The sequence below is a fragment of the Myotis nattereri genome, assembly GCF_964212035.1.
Source record: "Myotis nattereri genome assembly, chromosome: 15".
In the NCBI taxonomy this organism is placed as follows: domain Eukaryota; kingdom Metazoa; phylum Chordata; class Mammalia; order Chiroptera; family Vespertilionidae; genus Myotis; species Myotis nattereri.
In genome coordinates, this window is record NC_138090.1 from 39,622,620 (window position 1) to 39,648,705 (window position 26,086).

Consider the following 26,086-nt stretch of genomic DNA (forward strand, 5'->3'; position numbering starts at 1 on the left):
CTCGAGGATTTTCTAAGAACAGCTCAAGTAAAGCCATGGTCTGCTACTTACAGCAAGGAGGCCCACAGTTCCGAGAGAGACTCCCCCAAGTTCGCCCAACGTGGAACAGGGAGCCAGTGGGCACCATGGGCCCTTGCTTATCTCTAACTCCAGGTCCGGGTCCACAGGCTGGGTTTCTTCAAAACCATGCTGACTGCACCCTGTAAATGTTCATGTAAGAAACATCTGAACCTGTAGAGGATTTTAATGAGTTTATTTGAGCCGAACAGGCCACATATGCCGGGGAGCAAGATCTCAAATGCTAGGAAGAACGGCAGTTTTGCAGTTTCTCTTATGCATTTGTAACTAAGAAGTAAATTCAAAGATTACCTGAAAGTGGGAGAAAGCAAGGCAGGGATTGGATTACAGGCTCCTTAACAAGATTCTGTGCTTTCTTAAGGGTGTCTGTGCCTTTGAGGGGTATCACTTCTGACTTCTCAAAGGTGTGTTAACCTGGATGCACAAGAACAATGGACAGAGCTGATTGAAAAGCCTCTCACTAAAGTAGCTCTCAGCCTGGGGCCTGACTACCCACGTAGGAATTTATGCTCAGATCCCCCTGAGAAGCTGCTTTCCATAGAACCCCTTCTATCCATTTCCCTGCTGGGCTGTGGGCTGGCAGTAGTGGTGTCCCAGAATCTCTGCCCAGGACTGATAGCCACTCCCTCTTGTGTTCCTTCCGGGTTAGGAATGGTAGTAGCTTCTGGCTCTTAGCTGGGCCTGCTGCTTGCCTTTACTGGTGTCCCTTAGCCATGCCCCACCACTGTGCATTGTTGCTTAAACAAATCCCTTTCCCCATTTGATGGTGGCATTGGTCTCCTGCAGGGATCCTGGCTGATACAGTCACATAGTCACACCCACACTCATCTCTAGCAGGAGGGATGGGAGTCCCATGCTTGGTTTAGGTCACTGTCGGAGCAGCCAGAGCACAGCTGCTCTGAGTCCGTATATGCTTCGGAATTCTGCTCGATTATGCCACCTGTCAGGGCGGGTTCCCTCTCAAACCCTATCCATTGCACTAACTGCTGGGTCTGAGCCCCTCTGCCAGAGGGCTTGGACCTTCTTGGGGCTGGGCTTAGATGGAGCAGCCATGAGCAGTGTGGGTGTATAAGAATGAGTCTTTATTGTAGAAGCCAATGGCCATATAGTCATCAAACAAAACAGTTCTTCACAGCAAAGTCCCATACAGGCAGCTGCACACCGGCTGGTGAACAAATACATCTTTCCCACAAAAATAGCGTTAGCCTCTGTGCCCACACCTATTATCTGAGCAGCCACACGCTGCCCCTAGACTCATGGCCTCACATAGCAGCAGCACCTGAGCTCTCTGCCTTAGCAGCTTCTTCCACCTCTCTAGCCTCTCCTGCACATATAGCAGCTGCATCCTCTGCGCCTGCCTCTCCCCCAGCACTGGCTGGCTAACATGCATTATACTATTTAGACCAGCGGTTCTCAACCTGTGGGTCGCGACCCCTCTGGCGGTCCAACGACCCTTTCACAGGGGTCGCCTAAGACCATCCTGCATATCAGATATTTACATTATGATTCCTAACAGTAGCAACATTACAGTGATGAAGTAGCAACGAAAATAGTTTTATGGTTGGGTCACAACATGAGGAACTGTATTTAAAGGGCCAGAAGGTTGAGAACCACTGATTTAGACCAAAGAGGCTTCTTTCCAAGTAGTGACCCTGCTGCGCACCTTCACGTAGTCCTCGGACATTCTGGGAATGGAGCCTGTTTTTTTGGTTTTTTTAAAAAGATATTTTTATTGATTTAAGAAAGGAAGGGAGAGGGAGAGAGAAACATCAATGATGAGAGAGAATTATAAATCAGCTGCCTCCTACACTCCCCACACTGGGAATGGAGCCCGAAACCCAGGCATGTGCCCTTGACTGGAATTGAATCCAGAACCCTTCAGTCTGTAGGCTGACGCTCTATCCACTGAGCCAAACTAGCTAGGGCAAGGACATTCTGATTAAGATTCCCATGTTCAGAGTGGCCTTGGCAATCTGGCGTACTATCAACAAGGCCTCCACTCTAATTAGCCGTGACTATTCGGCAACTGTGGTGTGGTTCCCACAGTCACTCGAGATTCACCAGGAATGATTTGGGGGAGGGGCTTTGCCGAAAAGAAGGCATGAGAAATTTTTGTTTGGCTGGCAACGATGGTGTCTCTTTTATCCAGTTTAGAGGCAAGGATAAAGTTTCCTCTCTTATTTGACAGTTCACATGTTAGAGCTTTTTATTTTATTTTTTTTAATATATTTTTTTTATTGATTTCAGAGAGGAAGGGAGAGGGAAAGATAGAAACATCAATGATGAGAGAGAATCATTGATCGACTGCCTCCTGCACACCCCTTACTGGGGATCGAGCCTGCAGCTGAGGCATGTGCCCTTGACCAGAACCAAACTGGAGGCCCTTCAGTCCTCAGGCTGACACTCTATCCCCTGAGTCAAACCGGCTAGGGGGATAATTTTATTTTTTTATTTTTAAATATATTTTTATTGTTGATAGTATTACAGATATCTCCCATTTCCCCCCCTCTTAACTCCCTCCTCCAGGCCCCTTCCCATCCACCCCTGGTCTTCACTACCCTATTGCCTGTGTCTATGAGCTATGCATATAAGTATATAAGTTCTTTGGTTTATCTCTTCTCATCCCCTCAAACCCACATCAAGGTATGTTAATCTATTCCATGCTTTGGGTCTTATTTTGTTGGCCAATTTATTTTATTCATTAGAATCCACAAATAAGTGAGATCATGTGATATTTGTCTTTCTCAGATTGGCTTATTTTATTTCGCATAATATTTTCCAGGTTCATCCAAGCTGTCCCAAAGGATAAGAGATCCCTTTTTTCTACAGCTGCATAGTATTCCATAGTGTACATGTCCACAGCCTATTTATCCACTCATCTAGTGATGGGCAATTGGGCTGTTTCCAGATCTTAGCTATTGTAGGTAATGCTGCTATGAACATAGGGTGCATACATCCTACATCCTTTCTGATTGGTGTATTGGGGTTTTTAGGATATATTCCAAGAAGAGCGATCACTGGGTTAAATGAAAGTTCCATTTTTTATTTTTTGAGGAAATTCCATACTGTTTTCCATAGTGGCTGCCCCAATCTGCATTCCCACCAGCAGTGAACTAGTGTTCCTTTCTCCACATCCTTGCCTGCACTTGTGGTTCATTGATTTCTTTTTTATTATTATTGATTTCAGAGAGGAAGGGAGAGGGAGAGAACGATAGAAACATCCATGATGAGAGAGAGAATCATTGGCTGCCTTCCACATGGCCCCTAATGAGGATCAAGCCCGCAACTCAGGCATGTGTCCTTGACCAGAATCAAACCTGGGGCCCTTCAGTCTGCAGGTCAACGCACTATCCATTGAGCCCAACCGGCTAGGGCCATTGCTTTTTTTGATAGCTCATTCTGACAGGTGTGAGGTGATATATCATTTTGGTTTTAATTTGCATTTATCTGATGATTAGTGACTTTGAGCATTTTTTTCATGTCTCTTGGCCATTTTTATGTCCTCTTTGGAGAAATGTCTATTCAGGTCCTCTGCCCATTGTTTAATTGGATTGTTTGTCTACCTTTTGTTGAGTTGTATGAGTACTTTATATATTTTGGATATTAACCCCTTATCAGTTGTATCATTGGCAAATATGTTCTCCCATACACTGGGCTCCCTTTCATTGTGGTGATGGTTTCTTTTGCTGGGCAGAAGCTTGTTATTTTGATGTAGTCCCATTTGTTTATTTTCTCCTTAGTTTCCTTTGCCCTAAGAGATGTATCCATAAACGTATTGCAACGTGAGATGTCTGAGATTTTACTGCCTATGTTCTCCTCTAAGATTTTTATGGTTTCATGCCTTACATTTAAGTCTATTATCCATCTTGAGTTTATTCTGGTGTATAGTGTAAGCTAATGGTCTAGTTTCATCTTTTTGCCTGTGTGTGTCCAGTTTTCCCAACACCAATTGTTGAAAAGACAGTCTTGACTCCATTGTATGTTCTTGCCTTCTTTGTCAAACATTTATTGACCATGATGGTCTGGGTGAATTTCAGGGATATCTGTTCTGATCAACTGGTCTATATGCCTGTCCTTGTGCCAATACTAGGCAGCTTGTTTGTAATGGCTTTGTAGTACAGTTTGATATTCGATATTGTGATTCCTCCTACTCCGTTCTTCTTTCTCAGGATTGCTGCAGCTATTCGGGGTTGTTTATGGTTCCATATAAATTTTTGGAGTATTTGTTCTACTTCTGTGAAGTATGGGGCTGTGGGTCTCGGTGACAGTGACCATGGTGGCGGACCCCGGTGTGACCGAACCCAGGAGCTGCTCCCTCTCTCACTACCGCTGGTTGGACCCCAGGGCGCTGGAGGCGGTCAAGGCGCTGAGGGACCACTACGTGAGTGATGCCCAGACCCCCAGTCCCAGGGGACGCTGGTCCCGCCAGTGTCGGGATCCTGGTCCCTATCCCGAGGGCCCTGGCATCCTAGAGTCACGCAGGCGCATCTCAGATCTCAGGCCTGAATTCTGACCAGCTGCATCCTAAGCACAGAAAGCACCTTCCTGTCATTCACCAAAGGGCGCCCCCGGGCGGACCCGGCTAGGCTCACGTCGGGGTGCAGCGTCCGCAAGGGGTGCATTTCATTCCCCTTTCCCGTTCTCGTCCTCCAGGAGCTCTGAGGCTCCGTGCACAGTACGAACGACCATCCTGCACCACACAGTCGGGTCACGGCCATGAATCCCTGACTTCCCTGCACTTCAGGGCTCAGGAGAGGGGCACAGCCTCAGCCCCACCATTGTCCCGCCCAGGAGGAAGAGATGCTGAGCTGGAGGCCACGGAACTGCTCCTTCCGCCCACGAAGGGTTCCCCCGCTGCCCTGGGTGAGGCCCGCGGGTCGGCGTGGGGTGGGGGTTGGGGGGTACGGGGCGGCGGTCGCGGCGTCTCTAACTCCGCCAAGTCCCCGCAGTCGTGCGCAGGGCTCCGCCTGGTGGCCCGGGGCCTCTCGGACGCCCAGGCCGTGCTGAGCAGCCTGCCCAGCCCCGAGCTGTTTCCCGGCGTCGCCCCAACCCTGGAGCTGCTGGCGTCCGCGAGGAGGGACGTGGTGGCCTGCGTGAGTGCCCCCCGCGCCCGGCCCCTGTACCCCGCACCGGCCTGCTCTGCGCTCTCCGGCCCCTCACTAGGTCGCCCGGGTCCCATCTGTCTCGCGGAGCCCCAACCCGTCCACACACAATTCGCGTCCCGCTGGTGTCCGCAGGGCTGCGCTGGGAGGCTCGTTGGCTGAGTCGGTGGGAGACTGGGTCCCTTCGCCTCCTTGGTTTACCTCCTGTGCCCCCTCCAGCTCGAGCTGGTGCGGCCAGGTTCCTCAAGGAAGTCCCCGCGGGCACCCAGGAGGCGTCCCCAAAGGCGGAGAGCTGTGAGTGGCGCGGGCGCGGAGCGGGTAGCCAGCAGGGCTGGGGCAGGGTGCGGGGGTGGGGTGTTTTGGGGGTGGGGGGTGGCGTGTGGTGGAGCGGCCAGGAGCCGAGGGTCCCCCGATGAGGAAATCGCTGCCTCAGGCCCGCTTCGCTTCCTTCCCGGGTTCCAGGACTCGCCTCGGTGCCATGAAGCCACCATCATCTTCAACCTCCTGCGCCTGCTCACGTGGGACCTGAAGTTGGCGGCGCGCTCAGGGCCTTGCCTCTGACCCGAGTGCGAGGCGGGACCCGCGGCTCTGCAGGCGGGCGGCTTAGGTCGGGGCTCTGCGCTGCCCGCTGGTCCAGGCAGGTCTCCAGCCAGTGGGCGCCCGCGCTCAGGAGACTCTGCCGCCGCCACCGCCACCGCTGGCCTCACCTGGATGCCTGCGCTGAGCGCACCGTGAAGTGCGGGCACATTTCCGGAGAGGACAGCGCGTCCCCTGGGAGCAGGGACATGTCTGTGGAAGGCATTGCCCGAAGACCCGCCAGGGGCCTTGTGTGGCAGGAAGAGACTTGAGTCCTGAGTCCACGGGGGACCCTGACCCCACGTACCATGGGCGAGGCTCTACTTCTCTGGGTACCAGCAGCCCAGGACCGAGTCTCCATGACAGTTCCCACGCCCTGGTTTGAGCCTTCAGCGTCTCCTATGAGATTCTATGAATCTGTGACTCCTGCAGCTCTCCACTGGAGAGGCCTGGTCCCTCAGGGTGAGGCAGTGACAGCGCCCGAAGTCCTTAGGTGACTGCAGAACTTTGGACTCTGTCACCGTGTTTCCTCTGTATTTGTGAAATCCCTGAGTGATGGGCGACTCTGTGTTTCGTTATTAAATCTTCTTGCATTTGCACTGGTTGTTCCCCGGTGACCACTCTGAGCGGCACTTTCAGTTAAAAATGCTCAGCCAGGGCAATCAGGTGACTGGAGTGCAACTCTGACCCTGCCTCTTAATCATGGTGTGACTGCACAAATTACTTCTGTGGCCTCAGTTTCCTCATCCATACCGTGGCATTATCATCCTTCCTTTGCGGACGAGTCGTGTACATTGAAGTAGCATTTATTCAGCTTCCAGTGGAGGCCACAGGATGGTCTCTATTAAATAACCACACACATCTCAATACACAAGTGGTTGCACTTCTTTATTTGTCCAAGCCTGTGGGCTGGAGAGCTTGGCTGCCAACTGCAGGGCTCCTTGTCAAGGTCACACAGCAGGTGAGGGTAGAGCCAGGTTTGAATCCCAAGCCCTTCAGCTCCATGGTTCATGCTCTTTAAAATATATATATAATCCCTAGCCTCCTTGACTCACTGGATTGAGCATTGGCCTGCAGACTGGGGGGTCCTGGGTTCAATTCTGGTAAAGGGCACATGCCCAGATTGGGGGCTAGAATACCAGTTGGGGGAGTGCAGGAGGCAGCCAATCAATGATTCTCTTTCATCAATGTTTCTATCTCTATCCCCCTCTCTGAAATCAATACAAATATACTAGCATATAAAATCAAAATAAAATATTTTTAATTGATTTGAGAGAGAGGAAGGGAGAGGGAGAGAGTTAGAAGTATCAATGATGAGAGAGAATCATTGACCAGCTGCCTCCTGCATCCCCCCTACTGGGGACTGAGCACACAATCTGGGTATGTGCCCTGACTAGGGATCCAACCCTGACCTCCTGGTTAATTGGTGGACATTCAACCACTGACCACACAGGCTGGGCCGGAGACTATTTTTAAAATATGTCACAACACTAAGCTTCTCATTCACTCTATCAATGTTACTTATATTTAAAAATAGAGGGCTGGTGCATGAATTTGTGCACGGTAAGATCCCTAGGCCTGGCCAGCAATAAGGACTGAGCAGGGCCATCTTGCCCAGTCCCAATAGGGGCCTGCCAGCCATGGGGAGGTACCAGGGGAGGTTGGTCAGTCCTGGGAGGTCGGCTGTGGGAGAGTACTAACCACCAGGAGGCAGCTCCTGTATTGAGCGTCTGCCACCTGCAGGTTAATGCACATCATAGGGACTGGTTGACCAGTCTTTTTGATCATTCTGGTGGTTCAGTCATAAAAGTTGCTTAGGCTTTTATCCTATACTAGAGGCCCGGTGCATGAAATTCGTGCATGGGGGCTAGGGGTCCCCTCAGCTCAGCCTGCACCCTCTCTAATCCAGGAACCCTTGGGGAATGTCTGACTGCCATCTGGCCTAAACCGGCAGTCAGACATCTCTCTCACAATCGGGACCGCTGGCTCCTAACTGCTCACCTGCCTGCCTGCCTGGACGACCCTAACTTGCAACCCTGCCAGCCTGATTACCCCTAACCATTTCTGCCTGCTGACCTGATCACCCCAAACTGCCCCCACTGCTGGCCTGGTTGCCCCTAACTGGCCCACCCGCTGCCAGCATGGTCTCCCCTTACTGCCCCCCTGCCAGCCTGGTCACCCTCAATTGCCCTCCCCCGCCAGCCAGGTCACCCCTCACTGTCCCCCCTGCTACCCTGGTCACCCTATGCAGCTTGCTTCTTCAGTCGTTTGGTCGTCCCTCACCACTCCCCTACCAGCCTGTTCTCCCCATGCAGCCTGCTGCTCAGTTTTGGTCGTCCCTCACTAACCCCCATGCTGCCCTGGTTGCCCCACGCAGCCTGCTGCTCAGTCGTTTGGTTGTGCCTCACTAACACCCTTGCCGATCTTGTCACCACACTCAGTCTGTTTGGTCATCCATTTGGTTTTTTCAGATGTGACAGCCCCTGGCTCTTTATATAGAGAGATAATAAAAGCTTAATATGCAAATCCTCCCCTCGACCTAGAGTTCCACAGGGTGTTCGACCAGGGGCAGGGCTGGCCAACTGCCCACGGCTCCTCCCCCAGGCCAGCCCTGACCCACCCTGATCACGGACCCCACTCATGCACGAATTTGTGCAACAGGCCTCTAGAATATATAGATGTAGGCAAACTACACTGTGCCCCTGATGTTATCATGGGTTCAGTACTATATTGTGGCAAAGCCTCCATGATGGAGTGAGGCATAAAGTACTCCCAGATCATGGGTAGGGAGTGTCTTTTTTTCCTTTCAGATCTTGACATAGCTCACTCCCTCACTTCTCACTTTATGTTTTTGCTCAAATGTGACTTTTCTGGCCTCATTCAGTGCAGCCCCCTCCTACACTCTGCTGTCACCTCACATTTCTGCTTTCATTTTCTGTTACCTCATGTAATATACAGTGAATGCTTACCCCTCCCCTACTGTCCTCTAGTAAAAAGGCCCAGGAGCCCTGGCTGGTGTGACTCAGGATTGGAGTGTCCTCCCCTGAGAAAGGTCACTGTTTCAATTCCTGGTTAGAGCATATGCCCAGGTTTTGGGTTCTCTTCCAGGTTGGGACACGTGCAGGAAGCCACCGATCAATATTTCACTTTCACATTGATCTCTCTCTCTCTCCCTCTCCCTCTCCCTCTGTAAAGATCAATACAGTAAAGTAGTTGTTTTTTTAAAAAGCTCCAACAAGTGTTGTTTTATGGGATTTCTTTTCAATGCTCTGTTCCTGGCACCTTGATCAGTGCCTGAAACAAAGTAGGGGCTGGGTAATACTTAATGAATGAATGAAGGCATTTGTCACACTGACAGGATCCCTTGAAGCCCTTGGATACACCCGGATTCCCTAGCAGAGACTCCTATCCCTGGATCCCTCTGTGTCTGGACGATTAAAGATGTTTGTTTGTCAAGCTCCTCTCCTCCCCTTCTTTCACAGCCCCTGGTGGGGGAAGGGAGGGAAGAGCTGATCTCTTAACTCTGGGCTGCTTTGTGTTGCCCACTCGCCCATACACACTCCCCGGTCCCAGTGGCCCCCCACCCCGTACCCCCAACCCCTCCAACCCCCCACCCCCGCATTCCCCAGCAGCCTTCTCCCTTTGCCTTCTCTCCTCCCTTGACAGCCTCCTTCTAAGAAGTGGCAACAGCCCTAGAGGTGCTTTCCTCCTCCTCTCCCTGCACGGGGGTGTCCTGCAGAAAGGCAACCCCTCTTTGTGGGGCTGAGGCTGCCCTCATCCTGAGATTCCTCTTGGGACCTCACCTCCTGTAGGTGAGCCTGAGCGTGTCACTTTCTGTTTCCACTCCAGCTGCTCACCTGGCTCAAGGCCCCGCCCTGCACGGGCTTCCCCTAGTGGCAGGTGTGTTTTCATTTGTCCTTCATCAGCTGGGATTGCCCTCCTGTGCAGGCTAAAAGCTGCACCATGGAGCTCAGTGAGGTATTGCATCGCTGCCTAGCTGGAAGTTCGGGCACACAGACCGAGCAGCAGGCTGAGACCCAGAAAAGGAGACTGAGGCCCGAGACACCACACAAGGCTGAGTGAGACCCAGGAGACAAACTCTGAGAGGACACTTGGATCCCCACTTGGAATAGAGACCAGAGACCAGAGACCAGGATGAAGCTGGGTGAGCCTCCACATCATTGTCCACGACCCTCACTCGCCACAGCCCCACCCACAGCCCTGACACTCTGTCCCCTCATCTGCCCATCCTTCCCTAACACAGACGTGGCTGTGTGTTGTGCGCTGGTGCTGATGCAGATGACCACGGTGCTGACCAGCACAGGAGCAGCTCCCGTCACCACGCCCCTCCCGGCCCTCCTGGGTGCAAGGGGCTGCAACATGGCCCAGTTCAAGTCTCTGTCCCCACAAGAGATGGAGGCCTTCAGGAGGGCCAAGGACGCCTTGGTGAGTCTTCCTCCCTCTCCCCTGCCTCCCCTCCCCACCCACATGCTGTGGGCTACCCTCCACCGTTCCCTCTGTGGGTCACAGCCCCATTTGGCTCAAGGTGGGCCTGTTCCCTTCCTTCCCTGGGCTAACCTCCACCCTTCGCACATGGTCTACCTCCTGCTCCTGCTTTGGCGGCTGACTCTTGCTCTTCTGCACTGGAGATGCCTCTCCCATCCTTTAGGACGTTAGCCCCTGCTCCTGTTGCTAGCCATCCTCCAACCCCACTGCGGGGTCAACCTCCAGCCCCCCAGCTGTGGCTGACCTCTGCCCTTGCTCTCCAGGAGGAGTCCCTCCCGCAGAGGAACTGGAGCTGCGGCTCCCGCCCACTCCCCAGGACCCGGGACCTGAGGCAGCTGCAGGTGAGTTGGGAGACTCAGGCCCAGCCCTGCCCTCACCCGGCCCCGCTCCTCTGGCTTCTTAGGTGGCCCCTTCACCTTCTTCTCACTGTTCTCTGTGTCTTTGCCCGCCCCAGCAGTCCCCCTGACCTCTTCCCCTCACCTGCTCACATTGACCTTCCCTCTCTCCTGTCTCCTGCCCTCACCTGTTCCTCCCTCCGCCCTCCTCACCTGTTCTCTCTCACCTGTCTGTCTGGCTGCTCAGGTGTGGGAGCGCCCTGTGGCCTTGGAGGCTGAGCTGGCCCTGACACTGAAGGTCCTGGGGACTGTGGCTAACTCGACCCTGGGAGACATCCTGCACCAGCGTCTTCACACGCTGCGCCACATCCACTCCAAGCTTCAGGCCTGTGTGAGTGCTCTGGGCTCCCAGGCCTCATCAGTGGGTTCTGACCACCCGTATGTCCCCGTGTGTCTGAGACCCTGTTCACTCACCACCCTCCTTCGCCCATAGGTCCCAGCTCAGTCCACAGAAGGCCTCAGGCCCCAGGGCCACCTCCGCCAATGGCTGCACCGCCTCCAGGAGGCTGAGAAGAAGGTGAGTGACTGGGGCAGGACCACTTTCTGGGGACAACTTGGGGCCCAGGTGATGAACAGCCACTGACCTGTCCTTTCCTCTCCACAGGAATCCCGTGGCTGCCTTGAAGCCTCTGTCGTATCCAACCTCTTCCGCCTCCTCGTCGGTGACCTGAGATGTGTTGCTGATGGAGACCTGTGTGTGTGACCCTCAGGCTCACCTGCCTCCTGTCCCAGCATCTTGGGTTTTATTTATGCATCCCTCACGTTTCTTAATTTATTGCCACCCAACCACTATTTATGTATTTATGTGTGTGAATTGTCAAACTCAGACCCGATAAAATATTTATTTTTCTACTTTTTGTAAGAATTGTTCATAAATGATAAGAAAACGATGTTTCCTGTGCTGTGGGGCTGTGGGTATGATTGTACGGATTCGTTTTCTCCCACCGCCATAACAAGGTTTCCCAAGCTTAGCATCTTCAGACCACACAAGTTTAGTATCTCTCAGCTCCAAGATGAGAGCCCTGGGTGGCCAGCCGCTTTCCCTGCCAGGGGCCTCACAGGCTGAAGCCCAAGTGTGGCTGCTGGGATTCTGCTAGGGAGGCCTTGGGAGGAAGGGTCCACCTCCAAGCTCAGTCAAGCTGCTGGCAGAATTCTATTCCCTGCAGTGGTAACACTGAGGTTCCCATTCCCGCTGGCAGAAAGCGTCAGTCCATCCGCAGCTCCTGCCAGCCTCTCACTGGTCCTCGCATGTGGGCCTACATCTCAGAGCCTGCAGCCACGGGTCACATCCTTCTCACGCCTGGAACCCCTCTGACTGCTCCTTCTGCCACATTTCTGTTCTGCCTCCAGCTGGAGCAAGTTCTCTGCTTTTAAGGACTCGGTGTTTAGACGGGGCTCACGGGGATAATCCAGGACAACCTCTCTCTTTTCACATCTATAAAGCTCAGTTACCTCTGCGAGGTCCTTTTGCCAGGTCACATAAGAGATTCACGGTTCCAGGGTTTGGTCTGGGCGTTGGGGCCACTATTCTCCCACCACAGAACGTGCGTGATTGTGTGAGTGTGTGGTTTCTTTGTGGGAATGTGAGTGGATCACTTAGATGCCTTCTGCTGTATGTAAATCACATGAAATAAAAGTGCCTTATAACAACACTTATCATTGCACGTGATGAGAAGTGTAGACAGCAGGGTCCGTGTAGAGCTACATTATTGAACCGGCTCCACAGGCCACATGGAGCTCAGCACTGAAATGGAGCTAGTGCGGGTTGAGCTCTGCTCTACGTATAAAATAGACCCTGGAATTGGAATAGATTTTATTTTTAAAAAAATGTTTAGATGGTGCCTGCCACGTTTCTCCTCTGTAAAACTACTATTTTTCTCTTTATAATAAATATGTGGAGGACTTTGAGACTATGCAAATACCTGTTAGTTTTCAAACTGCAACCCATTCATTTTAGTGTCCATTGATGGTGTCAAAGGGTCTCAGACAGAGGGGGACATACGGGTGCTCAGAGCCCACAGCCTGAATGTTTATATTATGTCAGTTATCAAATAACTTCATCCTTCTTCTTGCATTATTCATTGGCATTCTACTCTTAGGAAGAGCTGTGCTCCCCTCCCTCATGCATGTATTTGCTAATTGATTTATAACAGCATGGACTACTGAATTCTTATTTCATTCAGTGCATTATAATTCTTTGCTATAACTTCAGTTGATGCTCGAGCTGTCCTCAATTAGGCCAATGGGAATCCTTTCAAGATGGCTCCTAAGCCCTTTCCATGTGTCCCCTCATCCTTTGAGCACCTCCTTGCTTTCTGGAATAAGATGTTCCAGGCTCGCCTTGTACTGTCCCTGCCTCAGCTCTGTAACCAGCCTTTTCTTTAAGGAGCTCTGGTTCCTCTTCGTGGAGACAGTATTAAAAAATCGTGATCTGGGTGCTAGGTGGGCTGATTGCTACAGGAATATTGTTGCTTCTACCCACTCTCAATGGACAAAGCTAAGAACTAGATGGATGTACAGAATTGTTATCCACTGTAAAAAAGTAAAATCTCACTAATAATACGTTTCATCTTGATCACATGTTGAAACAATAATATTTTGAATATATTGGGTCAAATAAAATATATGTAAAAGTAATTTCACACATTTCTCTTTACTTATGAAATGTGGCTGCTAGAAAATGTTAAATGACACACGTGGCTCACATACTATTTAGATTTGAATAGTGCTGCCTTAGAGGACAGGCTGCCATAGTGAGTCCAGGCTCTTTATCTCTGGCTGGTGCTCCATCCTCAGTGTATTAGTACTGTCTCCCCTCATGACCGAAATGTGGACGCCACAGCTCCAGTCACCACACAATCATATGACCGCCCGCAAAGCCGGAGCGGCAGAGACTCCAGCCAGCGCTCTCTATGCTTCTTCTCCTCCTTTTCCTTTACTTGGAGGACCCCGGACTTGAAGTGGTCACTTTCCCTTCAGTGTCTGGGACATGTGCAGGGGCTACAGAGTCCTGTGTTGAGAGCTTTCTTTTTTCTTTCAGGACATTGAATTTGATCCTCTTTCTCTGGGGTTCTCTCCATGATGGGCTATCTCCTCTCAATCTCCGACTGCTCTCGCAGCCCCAGCTCTGGTGTCTGATAACCTGAGTCAATGACTGGTTTTCTGCTTGAGTTCACCTTGTCCCTTGCTACATGGACAGAGGCCTGTGCCCAGAGGAAAAGCCAGAAACTTAGTCTCACACCGTGGTTTGTTCTTTGAAAGATGGAATTCCCTCTTGTTTCTGCCTGCTTCTGGTCGCTCTCCAGTGCCTTCAAATAGTTGTGTATCCAAACCCGTTTGCCCATAGTTTGTCACTATTATCAATGGGGGGTTGGCCAGCGCCCTCACACTGTCCCTGCCTCACCTGCCTCTGTGTCCTGCTCACCCTCAGGTGAGTGATAGTCACTGGGGGTCTCTGCCGGGGTCACAGTTCGATGTCAGTGGGGTGGGTTTCAGTGGGGGCTCACTCCATGGCTGCCTGTCTCCTGGGAGCAGAGCCGGGCTGTTGCTTCTCCATGTAACTCGGACTTTTCACAGCACCACAGTCCTTGAGCAGATGAACCTCCTACATGGGGCTGGCTGCCCCCAGAGCAGTGTTTAAGGGTCCAGAAGTGAAATCTGAAGGCTGGTTAATGGATTTGCCCGGAACTGACACTGTGTTCTATTGGTCCAAGGCGTCTTGGCCATGCCCAGATTCAAGGGGATGGTGAAAATAAGACTTCCTCTGGATGGTGGAGTGGCAGTCACATTGCAGCAGAGCATGTGGAAGGGAGGTATTGTTGTGACCATCACTGAGAAATACAATTTGGGCCCAATAGACACCCCGGATCTCTCCTAAATATTCAGTACTCTAAGTGTGGCTGATGTTGGGAGAGGGAATGCGTCTGCCAAGGTCCATGGTTGCCTGGTTCCCAGAGAAATCCCAGATCCTGACACTTGAGGAGCTTTGCTGAATGTCAGTGATGGAGGCCATGCCTTCAATGGGTGTCATTCGCCGATGCCCTGAATCTTCTGCCACAGGATGATTCCTCCCCACCCAAGACATGCAGGAGCAAGGTCCTGCTCACCAACATGTTCCCCTAAGCGCCCCCCAGCCACCCACCCACACCCGAAACTGCTCTTCCTGTGGTGGCCGCTCTACCACAACCTGCTGCGCTCGCCCAACCCCGAAGGTGCCCGTGCCACCAGCCCTAACTTCTTCCCCAGCGCTGCTTACCCAGACCGTCTGGTCTTCTTCCATCAGTTCCCTTGTCTCTCTATCCCTGTCTCTGTGCCTTTGTCTCTGTTATTTGTACCTCTGTCTGTCCGCTTGAGGCTCTGTCCTGCCATGTATCCCTTCCTCTGTCTCCTTCTGTGCCATGTGTCTCTAGCTCTCCCTGCGACTCTTGTCACCTGGCTCAGTCCCTTCTACCTGCTCCCCGTCGCCCCTCTTCCCCACCCCCCCTCCCTCCTCCCTCTGCCTATATTCTAAGTGCCTTTTTCTGGGTGCCCCCCTGTCCCTCTGTCTCTGCCTCACCAGAACGCACCTGGTCCCTCTCCCCCAGGACATTCTCAGGGCTCTCCCTGGGCCCTGGCTCACTCACTCTCCCAGACTGGTCTGGCCTGGTGGGTGGCACAGCTTCCTGCCCTTCAGAGGGGCCCTGAGGGTAGGGTGCAGGGAGAGGGTGGACAGGAGCAGCTCCAGCAGGCCTGAGGCCCTGTGTATCACCTGCCCGTTTCAGGCATCAATATTTATGAACCAGCGCCCCCTACTGGCCCCACTCGGCAGCCCCTGGAGACGCTGGGTGAGTGCTTGGGGGCTGGTCCCCAGGGGAGGGCGCCCGCCACTCTGTGCTTTCTAACCCTTTGCTCCTCCACCTGCAGGCAACTTCCGTGGGTGGTACATTAGGACTGAGCAGCTCCAGCACAACTGCAGGTGAGTGGCCAGGCCCCAGGCCTACGATGGATTCCCTCCTCCAGCCTTCCTTGCTGTGGGACCTGGAGAAAATGACTTTGCCTCTCTGGGCCTCAGTTTCTTGCTCTGTAAACACAGAGTTAGTCACCTGCCCAGAGAATGCCCCTAACACACAGCACAGTCTTTGGCCAGGTCTGGCTGACACATAGTAGGTGTTCACAAGTAGCAGCTATTATTGTTCCTTTGCTGAGCCCTTCCCCTGGGAGGAGGCGAGTCCCCAGGCCCCGAGAATCTGAGCCCCACTTCTCGGCAGCGGGTGAGATGGTGTAACTCAGGGGCTCAGAGTCACCCTGAGCCTGAGCTTCTTTGTGCGTGACATTGGGTGAAAGGACAGAACAGGACTGATACCTGTGTCCCTAACCCCTCTTCCAAGAAAAAGCCGCAGAATGTATCAGTTACTCAGCCTGCCCTTATCTCGGCCAATGGGAAAGTGGGGGAAACTAACCCAAGGCCAAAAGTATGCTAGCCACCCCCCTTCTTTGTGTAACTAGACCCTAGCTGCACCCTGCCCTTGCATCACTAGCCCCCGGCCCTCACTCAACCAACCGGAATCGGCCAAATCAGTGGTCAGAGTGTGCCCCCACCCCCCAACCTTAAGCCCTATAAATTCTTTGTTCTTTGGAACTCCGGGCTCTCTCTTGCGCGCACCCTATCGCTGCGTCGGTAGGGGAGGCAGAAGGACCAAGCCCCAGGCTTGAATAAAGACTTTATGCTTTTGCATCGGACTCAGTGCTCCCTAGTGATGTCCCTTGGGGGATCTTGGAATCTGTGCATAACATTTGGGGGCTCATGTGGGACCCCCAAGACTCACAAGGGACCCCTATCCGGAGAGTCTGACTGACTGCGGTAAGTGTCCGTGTGTTGTCTGTTGTGTTCTGTCCTGTGTGACCTCACTTCTGAAATCTGTAGTGTCCGAAACAGTCTAGGTGGACGCACTGGGGTACCATGGGCGGGAGGAGTAGGGGGATGCCCCGATCCTCCATCTGGAGGGGCGCAGAAACCTCTCAATCTGAGACGAGGCAGGTTGCTCCCGCCAGTTGGCACATAGCCATCGTCTAATCTGTAGTTTTGCTTCCGCGGAGTCAGAAGGTTGTTTTGGTTTTGCTTCCATAGAGTTGGAAGACTGTATTTGTCTGTGTTCGTGTGTTTTTTTTCTGTTTTCTGTGGACTTACTGGACGGACGTTATGGGACAGACTCAAACTACTCTTTTAAGCATTATGGTTGTTTTAAAGTCAAGGGCTGGGCCAAACTTGCTTGCCAGCCTCAGGTGTGGTTTTCCAGAACCGCTGGGAACTTGGGACCTTGAAGCTTACTGAATTCAAATGATAAAAAACTTATGTCTTGCATTTTTGAAGTTTATTCTTAAAAATGTTACTGATTGAGAAGTGCTGAATATGTGACTTGCCAGCTAAAAGTTTAAGGTTCGGATTGAATTGGGAAAAACTGTGTGTTGTGGTAGCTAAATGCCTTTGTTGAATGAATGTCTGGTGAAAGTGTATGAGTGTGGAAGGAGGGGGCCTGCCCTCTCCTCTCCTTTGTGTGGCTCCACGACTTCGGTCAGGCAGGCATCTGAGTGAGGATCTGTGAAAACAGGTCACCCCCTCCCTTGTCTGTCTCTCGTCACCGATCATAATGGGGTTGGGACAAAATTTGTTTGTGTGGGACTAGCCAATTTACTACAGAGAAGGGGGACTGGATACAGCTCCAGCCTGGGCTAATCTAAGAAAGTGTAAATATGGGGTGTTTGCCTTAGCTGCTCATTACTGGTCTGTGTGAAATGAAAGCTACTTTAATTTATTTTGCATTTCTGTTAATTCATCTGGCTGAACGTTTGGACTAGACCTGCGGTGGGCTGCAAGAATCTCTAGCAGTTCTCAGAGTCTTTTGCTCACCATTACAGAAGGAATCAGCCCACTTCGCTAAGAAAAATTTCTGTCTATCAGTTGCTCTTACCTGGGTTGTAAATCGCTGTAATTCCAAGATTGCTTAGTTCTGAGAGTGCTTATAAAAGAGCAAGAAAGAAGTCTTTTCAAGTTAACTGTTTTCTTTTTTAAAAATATATATATATATTATTGATTTCTTACAGAGAGGAAGGGAGAGAGAGAGAGAGTTAGAAACATCGATGAGAGAGAAACATCGAATAGCCGCCTCCCGCACATCTCCCACTGGGGATGTGCCCGTAACCCAGGCACATGCCCTTGACTGGAATCGAACCTAGGACCCTTCAGTCCGCAGGCCGATGCTCTATCCACTGAGCCAAACCGGCCTCGGCAAGTTAACTGTTTTCTTAGCAAATTAACAAGGTAGCAAATTTCAAAGAACTTGTTATTTATGGTTTTCTTATCTCTTTGGTAGCAATTATGTATTAGAATCCTCATAGAGGACATAACCTGGTCTTTCCCTTCCTCCCTCATCCTGATTCTGAAAGCATCTGTCACTGGATTTCAGATGGTCTCCAGGCTTTCTGTCTGCAAGAAATCTCCCTATGCACCCGCTATCTTTCCAGGCCGCCTAAGAGTCATATTACCCCACAGGTTGGATCCCAGCCTCCAGGAAGGAGGGCTGCTATAGGAGCAGTCTGTGGTTTTCTTCAAAACTCCTATTGTTTAAAGGGAGACAAACAACTGGGCAGTGAGAAGGGGCGCGGGGGTGTTGGCAGTTATGCTACTGGCTGCAAACCTAACAGGTCTTATCAATGAACTTCAAGGTCACAAAAAGTAACTGTAAGCACAGTCTTTCTCTGCCCTGGTTTATTCTTTTTAACCCCTCCAATGCTGAATCAGACCGATACCTGTTCTTAGTTTTGTCACAAAAGGTCTAGATATATCTTAAGAGTAAAAGTACATTTAAAATGTGTTCATAAATATTAATCTAAAATTGCTGAATGTTCACTTTTGGTAATCATTAAAGGATTAAGGTTTCTAAGAATAAAAAAAATTTCTAATACTTTAAAAAAACCAACTAAACTCCCAGGAGAAAAGTGGAGGAGGAACAAAGCTAAAATCCTCAGCCGCCCTGGTGATTTAGAACTGTTTTGCTAGGCAAACTCAGCCTCTGAGAGCCAGGTCAAAGAAGGAGGGGCTGTTGCCAGCGGTGTAGCTAAGGGCCCTGGGTGCATGTAGAGGGCCGCCTGGGAGGCACCTAGGCATTTTCTTATAATTATTGTCAGCTGAACTCAGAGCATAGGCAGAGCCACGCCCTGGGAACATGCTTCCCCAATAAAGCTGGACATGTAAATCAGGCAGGGGCGGAACTAGATATGTAAATATAGGCCTTTAAAATAAACCTGCTGTGTGGCTCAGCCCGCTTTTTGCCGCCTCTCCATCGGAGAGGATGGCGCCCACCTGGCCCCAGCTTAAAATCTGTTTCTGCGTCTTGGTCTTTCTTTAATTTCTTAATCCCCAGCTCCTCCACTCAGCAAATGGACTGTTTCCTTTTCCATGCGGGACATGGAAAAGAGAGAAACAGCCCCCCACAGGTGCACCCGCTGTGCTTTGGGCAGTGCTGGTTATGGCATCGCCCCTGGCGCCCCGACGACGGGACCGTCCGAGCCGAGAGAATAAGGACCTCTGGGAGGCACGGGGGCACCGCAAGGCCCGGAAGCCCCTGGTAGAGAAGAAGCGGCACACGCGGATCAACGAGAGCCTACAGGAGCTGCAGCAGCTGCTGGCGGGCACCGAGGTGAGGCTGGCGGGCCGGTGCCCAAGGGTTGCTGAGCGGGCGGACGGGGGTCAGGGCATTGCCTGGCCTCACCTCCCTCCCCCACCTGGCGCCTCCTAAGCTGGAGAACACCGCGGTGCGCGTGCTGTGGGGCAGGGCTTGCGGGTGCGAGCAGCTGCAGGCAGAAGCCAGCGAGCGCTTCGCTGCCGTCTACATCCAGTGAACCCCCTGCTTGAGTCCATACCACTGCAAAAGGGCAGCAGCTTCCGGGATTTGCTGGGGGACGTCCTGGCTGGGCCCCTGGGAGACCCTAGGCGGAGCAGCTGGCTCACAGGAGGGGCTGATATCCCCTTCTAGTGCACACCCTTGAAAGAGGCCTGGTTGCTGCTCTGTCACAAAGGGAACTGGTAAAAAGGCCAAAAAAAAAGCAGGGCCCTAAGGGTTAACAAAAAGGCACTCTTCCTGGACCTGGGAGCCATCAGGACTTTGAAATTCTCCAAGAGAGGAGGAGTCTGACTCAGAGACTGGCCGAAACCTCGTTGGGTTAGGAGAACTGGAGGCTGCATGTTGAAATTGTAGACTACAGTTTGCTGGGCAGATGTCCGAGCCCAGTTGTGTAGAGGTTAGCTGCCTCTGTGCAGCAAACAACTTTCTCCTGTGCCAGAATGCATTTTATGGAGATTGTTCAGACTGTGTTGGCGGCTAGAGAGGAGAAGAATGACCGCCGCACACAAGCCCTAACTGTGGCTTGCAGAGAACTGAGCAAGATGACTCCCCTGCTACATTCCCAGGTGCTGGTTGCAGCCAAGAGCATGGATCACCCTGTATGGCATTAGAGCAATGCCCTACGTGATGGGCTTGGCTGATGCCTTCTTCTCATGGACATGGCTCCAGAGAGTCAAGGACAGTTTTGTTTTGTGTAGGAAGGGTCAACAGTGAACTTTAGTTGCCTTCCCTCGAAGGTATTTGTATAGCCCTACCATGAGTCACGTTTGGTAGCATGAGATTTGGCTCCTGAAGCGGCCATGCTGCCAATATTATGTTTCATTGTATTAATATGTTGTATTAACCTTTGATTCTCTTGCAGGTTTGAATGTAGCTGTAGCTGCCAAGAGGGCATGTGCCCAACTGGGCAAAGAAGAATACCCATCAGGTTTTGGTCTCTATTGAGAAACAGCTAACAGTTGGCAGCCTGTATACTGTCTTGCAGGCCTGCGTGACCATGCCCATGTCAGGAGTGGTACAAACCTCGGCTGTAGAGAGCTGGGAAAGGCCTATTTGGAATGGAAGGTCTGAGGCATGGTTGTGCATTTTTGAAGGACATGGAGGGAAGGTTTAAAGGCTGGTTTAAAAGTATGAAATTTAGAAAGGTTGTGTATGTGATAAGAAGGAGAAGAGAGCCGAAACCGGTTTGGCTCAGTGGATAGAGCGTCGGCCTGCGGACTGAGAGGTCCCGGGTTCGATTCCGGTCAAGGGCATGTACCTGGGTTGCAGGCATATCCCCAGTGGGAGATGTGCAGGAGGCAGCTGATCGATGTTTCTCTCTCATCGATGTTTCTAACTCTCTATCTCTCTCCCTTCCTCTCTGTAAAAAATCAATAAAATATATTAAAAAAAAAAAGAAGGAGAAGAGAAACGTTGAAAGGAAATTAATCAAATGGTACAGGCCAGTAAGCCAGAGAGAGTAAATAATTTACATTCTGCCTCCCTAAACAGAGGGTAAATAGTTATGCCAAAGTACTTAGGGAGGACTGATAAAAGAAATCCAACAGTTACTGTTTTGTTATAACTCTGAAAAGTCCATGAAAAAGGACTGACAAGAAGAATCAGAAGATCTTAGAGCAGATCAGTATGTTTTTCTCCTTATATAATTCCTCCGAAATCTGGCAATGCTAAATAAGTCATGGCAATACATTCCTTTGCATGAAATCAATAAGACCGAAAAGCAGCAAGGTAAAGAAACTCAGTTACCTACAAGGGAATACCCATACGACTGTCAGCTGATTTCTCAACAGAAAACTTTGCAGGCCAGAAGGGAATGGCAAGAAATATTCAAAGTGGTGAATACCAAGAACCTACAACCAAGATTACTTTATCCAGCAAAGCTATCATTCAGAACTGAAGGTCAGATAAAGAGCTTCACAGATAAGGAAAAGCTAAAGGAGTTCATCACCACCAAACCAGTATTATATGAAATGCTGAAAGGTATCCTTTAAGAAGAGGAAGAAGAAGAAAAAGGTAAAGATACAAATTATGAACAACAAACATGCATCTATCAACAAGTGAATCTAAGAATCAAGTGAATAAATAATCTGGTGATCATAATAGAATCAGGGACATAGAAAGGGAATGGACTGACTATTCTTGGGGGGAAAAGGGGTGTGGGAGATGCGGGAAAAGACTGGACAAAAATCGTGCACCTATGGATGAGGAGAGTGGGTGGGGAGTGAGGGCGGAGGGTGGGGCGGGAACTGGGAGGAGGAGTTATGGGGGGGAAAAGAGGAACAAATGTAATAATCTGAACAATAAAGATTTAATTTTTTAAAAAAAGAAATCAATAAGACCGGTTTTCAATAGTGATTTTATTAACTGGAAACTTTGACTGGAATATCATGTTTTAAAGAAACCTGTCTGAGCTCTGAAGACTTGAAGCCAATAAAAGTGCCACAGGAAAAGCCTGGTATCCTGCTTGGGAGCCCTGAAGACGGCTGGCGCTGGAGCGTCAAGCCCAAGCCCTACCATCACTGGCGGTTGGTAAGAGTAGAAGGGGAACAATAAGGATGCATCTGCATCCCTGCGGAACCCCCACTCACTCTGGGCCACAACGAGTAGGAGGGCTACTGAGATGGGCTTAAAGCCTAGAGCGTGGGCTCAGGTGGAGTTGCTACAGGTGAGGGATTCACCTAACTCAAATACTGCAGGCAGACCTGATGGCAGCTGGATGGCTTGGCTTCCTGGCCCTACGGGGCACATTAAGATTCAATCATGAAATTCCAGCAAAGGTAGTCAGTTACCATTCTTGTTGTGTTTATGCAAACATCAGGCCAAACTGAATACAGTAGATAAATTAATCTTGATTTGCCTTTTTGATAGCCATAGAGGAATTTTTAAGAAGAAAAATCCTATTTCAATAGAAATTGTTAAAGCTAAAATGGTTTCTTTCCCTTCCACCGGACCATTTGTTATAGTTTGTCTCTGCCAGGTCACAAGCCCAGCTCCTTCTGTGACAGCGGACCTCGCGGGACCCCTTATAATCCTCCTAATGCTGTTGACTTTCGGCCCTTGCATTATTAACAGACTAGTCTGATTTGTTAAAAAGCGCATAGGGGTGGTCCAGTTGATGGTTTTGCAAGCCCAGTACAGGCCTCTAGCGACGGAAGGTAAAATAGAAATGCAGTCCATCTCATGATTGAGCCGGAAGTTCCAAGACAAGGGGGGAATGAAAGGACAGAATAGGACTGATACCTGCGTCCCTAACCCCTCTTCCAAGTAAAAGCCATAGAATGTATCAGTTACTCAGCCTGCCCTTATCTCGGCCAATGGGAAAGTGGGGGAAACTAGCCCAAGGCCAAAAGTATGCTAGCCACCCCCCTGTCTTTGTGTAACCAGACACTAGCTGCACCCTGCCCTTGCGTCACTAGCCGCCGGCCCTCCCTCAACCAACCAGAATTGGCCAAATCAGTGGTCAGAGTGTGCCCCCACCCCCCGACCCCAAACCCTATAAATTCTTTGTTCTCTTGGAACTCCGGGCTCTCTCTCTCTCCCACCCTATAGCTGCGTCGGTAAGGGAGGCAGAAGGACCAAGCCCCGGGCTTGAATAAAGACTCTATGCTTTTGCATCGGACTCAGTGCTCCCTAGTGATGTCCTTTGGGGGATCTTGAAATCTGGGCATAACATGGGCAAGTCACGTCCCTTCTGAGCCTCGGTTTCCCCACTGCAACACAGGGTTTAGAATGCATAGCCTGCCAAGAGGGTGATGGGAACCGAGACTATAAGGTGCCCAGTGAGGACCCAGCACCCATACCGGGGTCCCCTGGATATGAGGGTGCTGTGATCAGGTTTCCTGCTCCCTGGGGTCAGGCTGACCTGGGAGATGCCCAAGAATGCCAGCAGGTCCCAGAGCCCGCCTCCCCTGTGCCCTCACTCACAGCTGGACGGTGAAGCATCAGTGTGTAGATCTGCTGGCCGAGGGCCTGTGGGAGGAGCTTCTTGATGATGAGCAGCCAGACATTACTGTCATGGACTGGTATGTGCCTCCCCCCACCAGGGTACACACAGGGGCTCCCCAAAGCACAACCCCGCCCCGCCCTCCCCTTTGGTCTGAGCCTCCCACCAGGACTCTCCTGTCCCTGCAGGACCCAGCCCTGCCCACCTCTGTGGCCCCTTCTCTCGGACACCTTCAGGTTTTGAAATGTGCCAGGCCCAAGGCTGTTCTTTCCTCTTCAGATGCTTGTCTTTCTCAGGACGATTCATCCTTGTCCTTCAGGAGTCGGTTACACATGGCTCCACCGGGAAGCCTTCCCTGGCCAGCCCCCATGCTGGTCCTGACTATTCCTGCTGGTCACTGCCTCCCTGCTGGACTATGAATCCCAAGGGGGGAGGGCAGGGGGCTATCTTGGTCACTGCTGTGTTGCCAGCACCAGCCAGCCCAGGGGCACGGGGGGGGGGGGGGGTGTCAGTGAGTGATGCCAAATGGTGATTGGGGGAGGCATTGGAGTGGGGATGTTGGGTCTGAGGTGGCAGCTGAAGGCCTTCCCCCCACCCCCAGGTTTGAGGACAGCCGGATGGATGTGTGTGTCTGAGTTGCACGTCTGGCTGCTGGCAGCTGACTGACACACCATCATTGCTCAGCACCATGTGGCCCCCCGGAACCTCTGGGAGGGGCTCTCCTGGCCGCTGGGTCCAGGTGAGATTCCCTGTCCCAGCTGCCAACCCAGACCCGTCCCAAACCTCACAGAGGGAGGAGGGAGGAGACCAAGGCTCATAGGTCCCTAATAAGGACTTCTTCCTGACCCACTGCTGCCACAGGTGTCCCACGTATTCCGCCAGTATGGCCCTGGTGTGCGTTTTGTCCACTTCCTGCACAAGACAAAGAACCGCATGGAGCCTGGTGGGCTGCGGCGAACAAGGGTGACTGACTCCTCCGTATCTGTGCAGTTCAGGGAGTGACTGGCTGTTTTGGCCCCTTGTCTCATCCTGAGTGTCTGACTTCATCGCCCTCCCCGCCGCGCCCACCCGCCCCCCGAACATCTGAATCTTTGGCATTTCCCATGCATTCTAGGGGCTCCAGGAGGGCAGGGACCATGTCTTCCCGAGGCAGTGCTCGACAGATAGTAGGTGCTCAATAAACCCTTGTTGACTAAACCAGTAAACACCTGTGCCCAAGGATTCTGAGTATTTTGCCATCTTTGCTCCTTAGAACTTCGCTGAGCTCCAAGCCCACTCGCACACCCTCTGCTCTGTGATCCTCCAGCACCTCACACCTCCTCCACCTCCCACGCCTCCCTTGACCTCTGATCTCTTCACATACGCCCACCTTATGGTCTCTTAGCATCTCCACCTACCTCTTTCCCCCACATTTCTTAGCTCTCAGAATCTCCCCGAATTCTCCTCCTCCATCTAACCCCAAGTTGTCCGTCCCCGTGAGCTGTCCCCATATCTTTCCTTCCCCAAGACCCACAATTCTCTTCTTTAGCTTCTCCTAGGAGCCCCCAAACCCAGGTATCCATCAACGGCCTGGGGATGGGGGTGAGAATAGGTTGCAAAGTCACATTTGCAGCAATATGCAAATTTGCACTAAAGTGTCTTCCATGTGTAGGGGAGGAGAGGGTTGAAGGATTGAACAACCCATAAGTCCTAGGCTCTGGCCAGTTCTCACAACAGACCCTGGCCTGGCCTGGGCTGGTCCTTGAAGGCCTCCTGCTGTCTCATGCATGAATCCTGAGACTGGAAGTCCCTGGCAGGCCAGAGAAGCTGGGATCACTCAGGGAAGGGCTGTGCACCAAAAGGTCTGGGAAGCATGTCAATGTCTAATTATCAGCAGCGGTGCCATTGCATGCCACACATGCTTCCTGTGGGCGTGTGTCTTTGTGCACACCTAAATCCATGTCAGAATCTATGGGTGTGTCCCCAATCACAGCACTTCCCCAGGTAGGGCTGATCCTGGCATGACCACCCTGCTGTCTCCCCATCCCACCCCCATCCTGGGTGGTCTTGGGTCCCAAGCACAAGCAGATGGCAGACAGGGGCAACTTCATAAGGACTGTATTGCAGGGAAGGCAGGGTGGGAAGGGGGCGGGCAGAAAGCTCACTTGTTTGGGACTTGGGGCCCTCAGCTGGCCCCAGGGACAAGGCTTGGTGAGGGGCTCCTCGTTCTGTAGGGGCTGGAGATGAGGGGCCTCTGAGGCATCAGTAGCACCTGCAACAGAATAAAAACTTATCACCAGGAAGTGCCAGGGGCTCAAAGGTTCTTGGCTTGTGGAGCTCTAGAGCCTGAGATAAGGTGTGGGCTGCGCTGGGCTGGGCTGGGCTGGGCTCCCACTTCAGGAGCGGGGGGCTCCTGGAGCTCTTGGGGGGTGGGTTGGAGGCTACTATGGCTAGACTTAGGGTCCCAAGTCTGTGAGTTTGCATAGGTGAGTGCAGGGTAGGCTCAGGGCTCCAAATGCTCCAGAACCTTCCCAAGGACCCTAGGACTGGGTCCTGGTCTTGAGGTCATCCATCCTAGAGGGTGTGGGTGGTTAGGGAGCATAAGGGCCAGACAGGGTGTCCCCAGAA

General features: G+C 51.7%; 2 protein-coding genes and 1 pseudogene across 3 annotated transcripts; all 3 read left to right on the plus strand.

Moving 5' to 3' along the window:
- Nucleotides 1–4,321: 4,321 nt before the first annotated feature.
- Nucleotides 4,322–5,741, plus strand: LOC308530581 (interferon lambda-4-like; the record flags this gene model as incomplete). Its single annotated transcript, XM_081107299.1, has 4 exons — nucleotides 4,322–4,459; nucleotides 4,870–4,941; nucleotides 5,028–5,171; nucleotides 5,643–5,741. The coding sequence occupies 4 exons, from the start codon at nucleotides 4,322–4,324 to the stop codon at nucleotides 5,739–5,741; spliced, it is 453 nt and encodes a 150-aa protein (XP_080963425.1).
- Nucleotides 5,742–9,911: 4,170 nt separating this feature from the next.
- Nucleotides 9,912–11,360, plus strand: LOC308530582 (interferon lambda-3-like; the record flags this gene model as incomplete). Its single annotated transcript, XM_081107300.1, has 6 exons — nucleotides 9,912–9,921; nucleotides 10,021–10,202; nucleotides 10,526–10,603; nucleotides 10,845–10,988; nucleotides 11,091–11,174; nucleotides 11,262–11,360. 6 exons carry the CDS (start codon nucleotides 9,912–9,914, stop codon nucleotides 11,358–11,360), a joined length of 597 nt encoding a protein of 198 aa, XP_080963426.1.
- Nucleotides 11,361–14,381: 3,021 nt separating this feature from the next.
- Nucleotides 14,382–24,481, plus strand: LOC308530583 (F-box only protein 50-like; annotated as a pseudogene). The gene is made up of 7 exons: nucleotides 14,382–14,469; nucleotides 14,791–14,868; nucleotides 15,418–15,480; nucleotides 15,560–15,611; nucleotides 23,463–23,558; nucleotides 24,081–24,218; nucleotides 24,341–24,481. The product of its transcript is annotated as an F-box only protein 50-like (transcript).
- The last annotated feature ends 1,605 nt before the right edge of the window (nucleotides 24,482–26,086 follow it).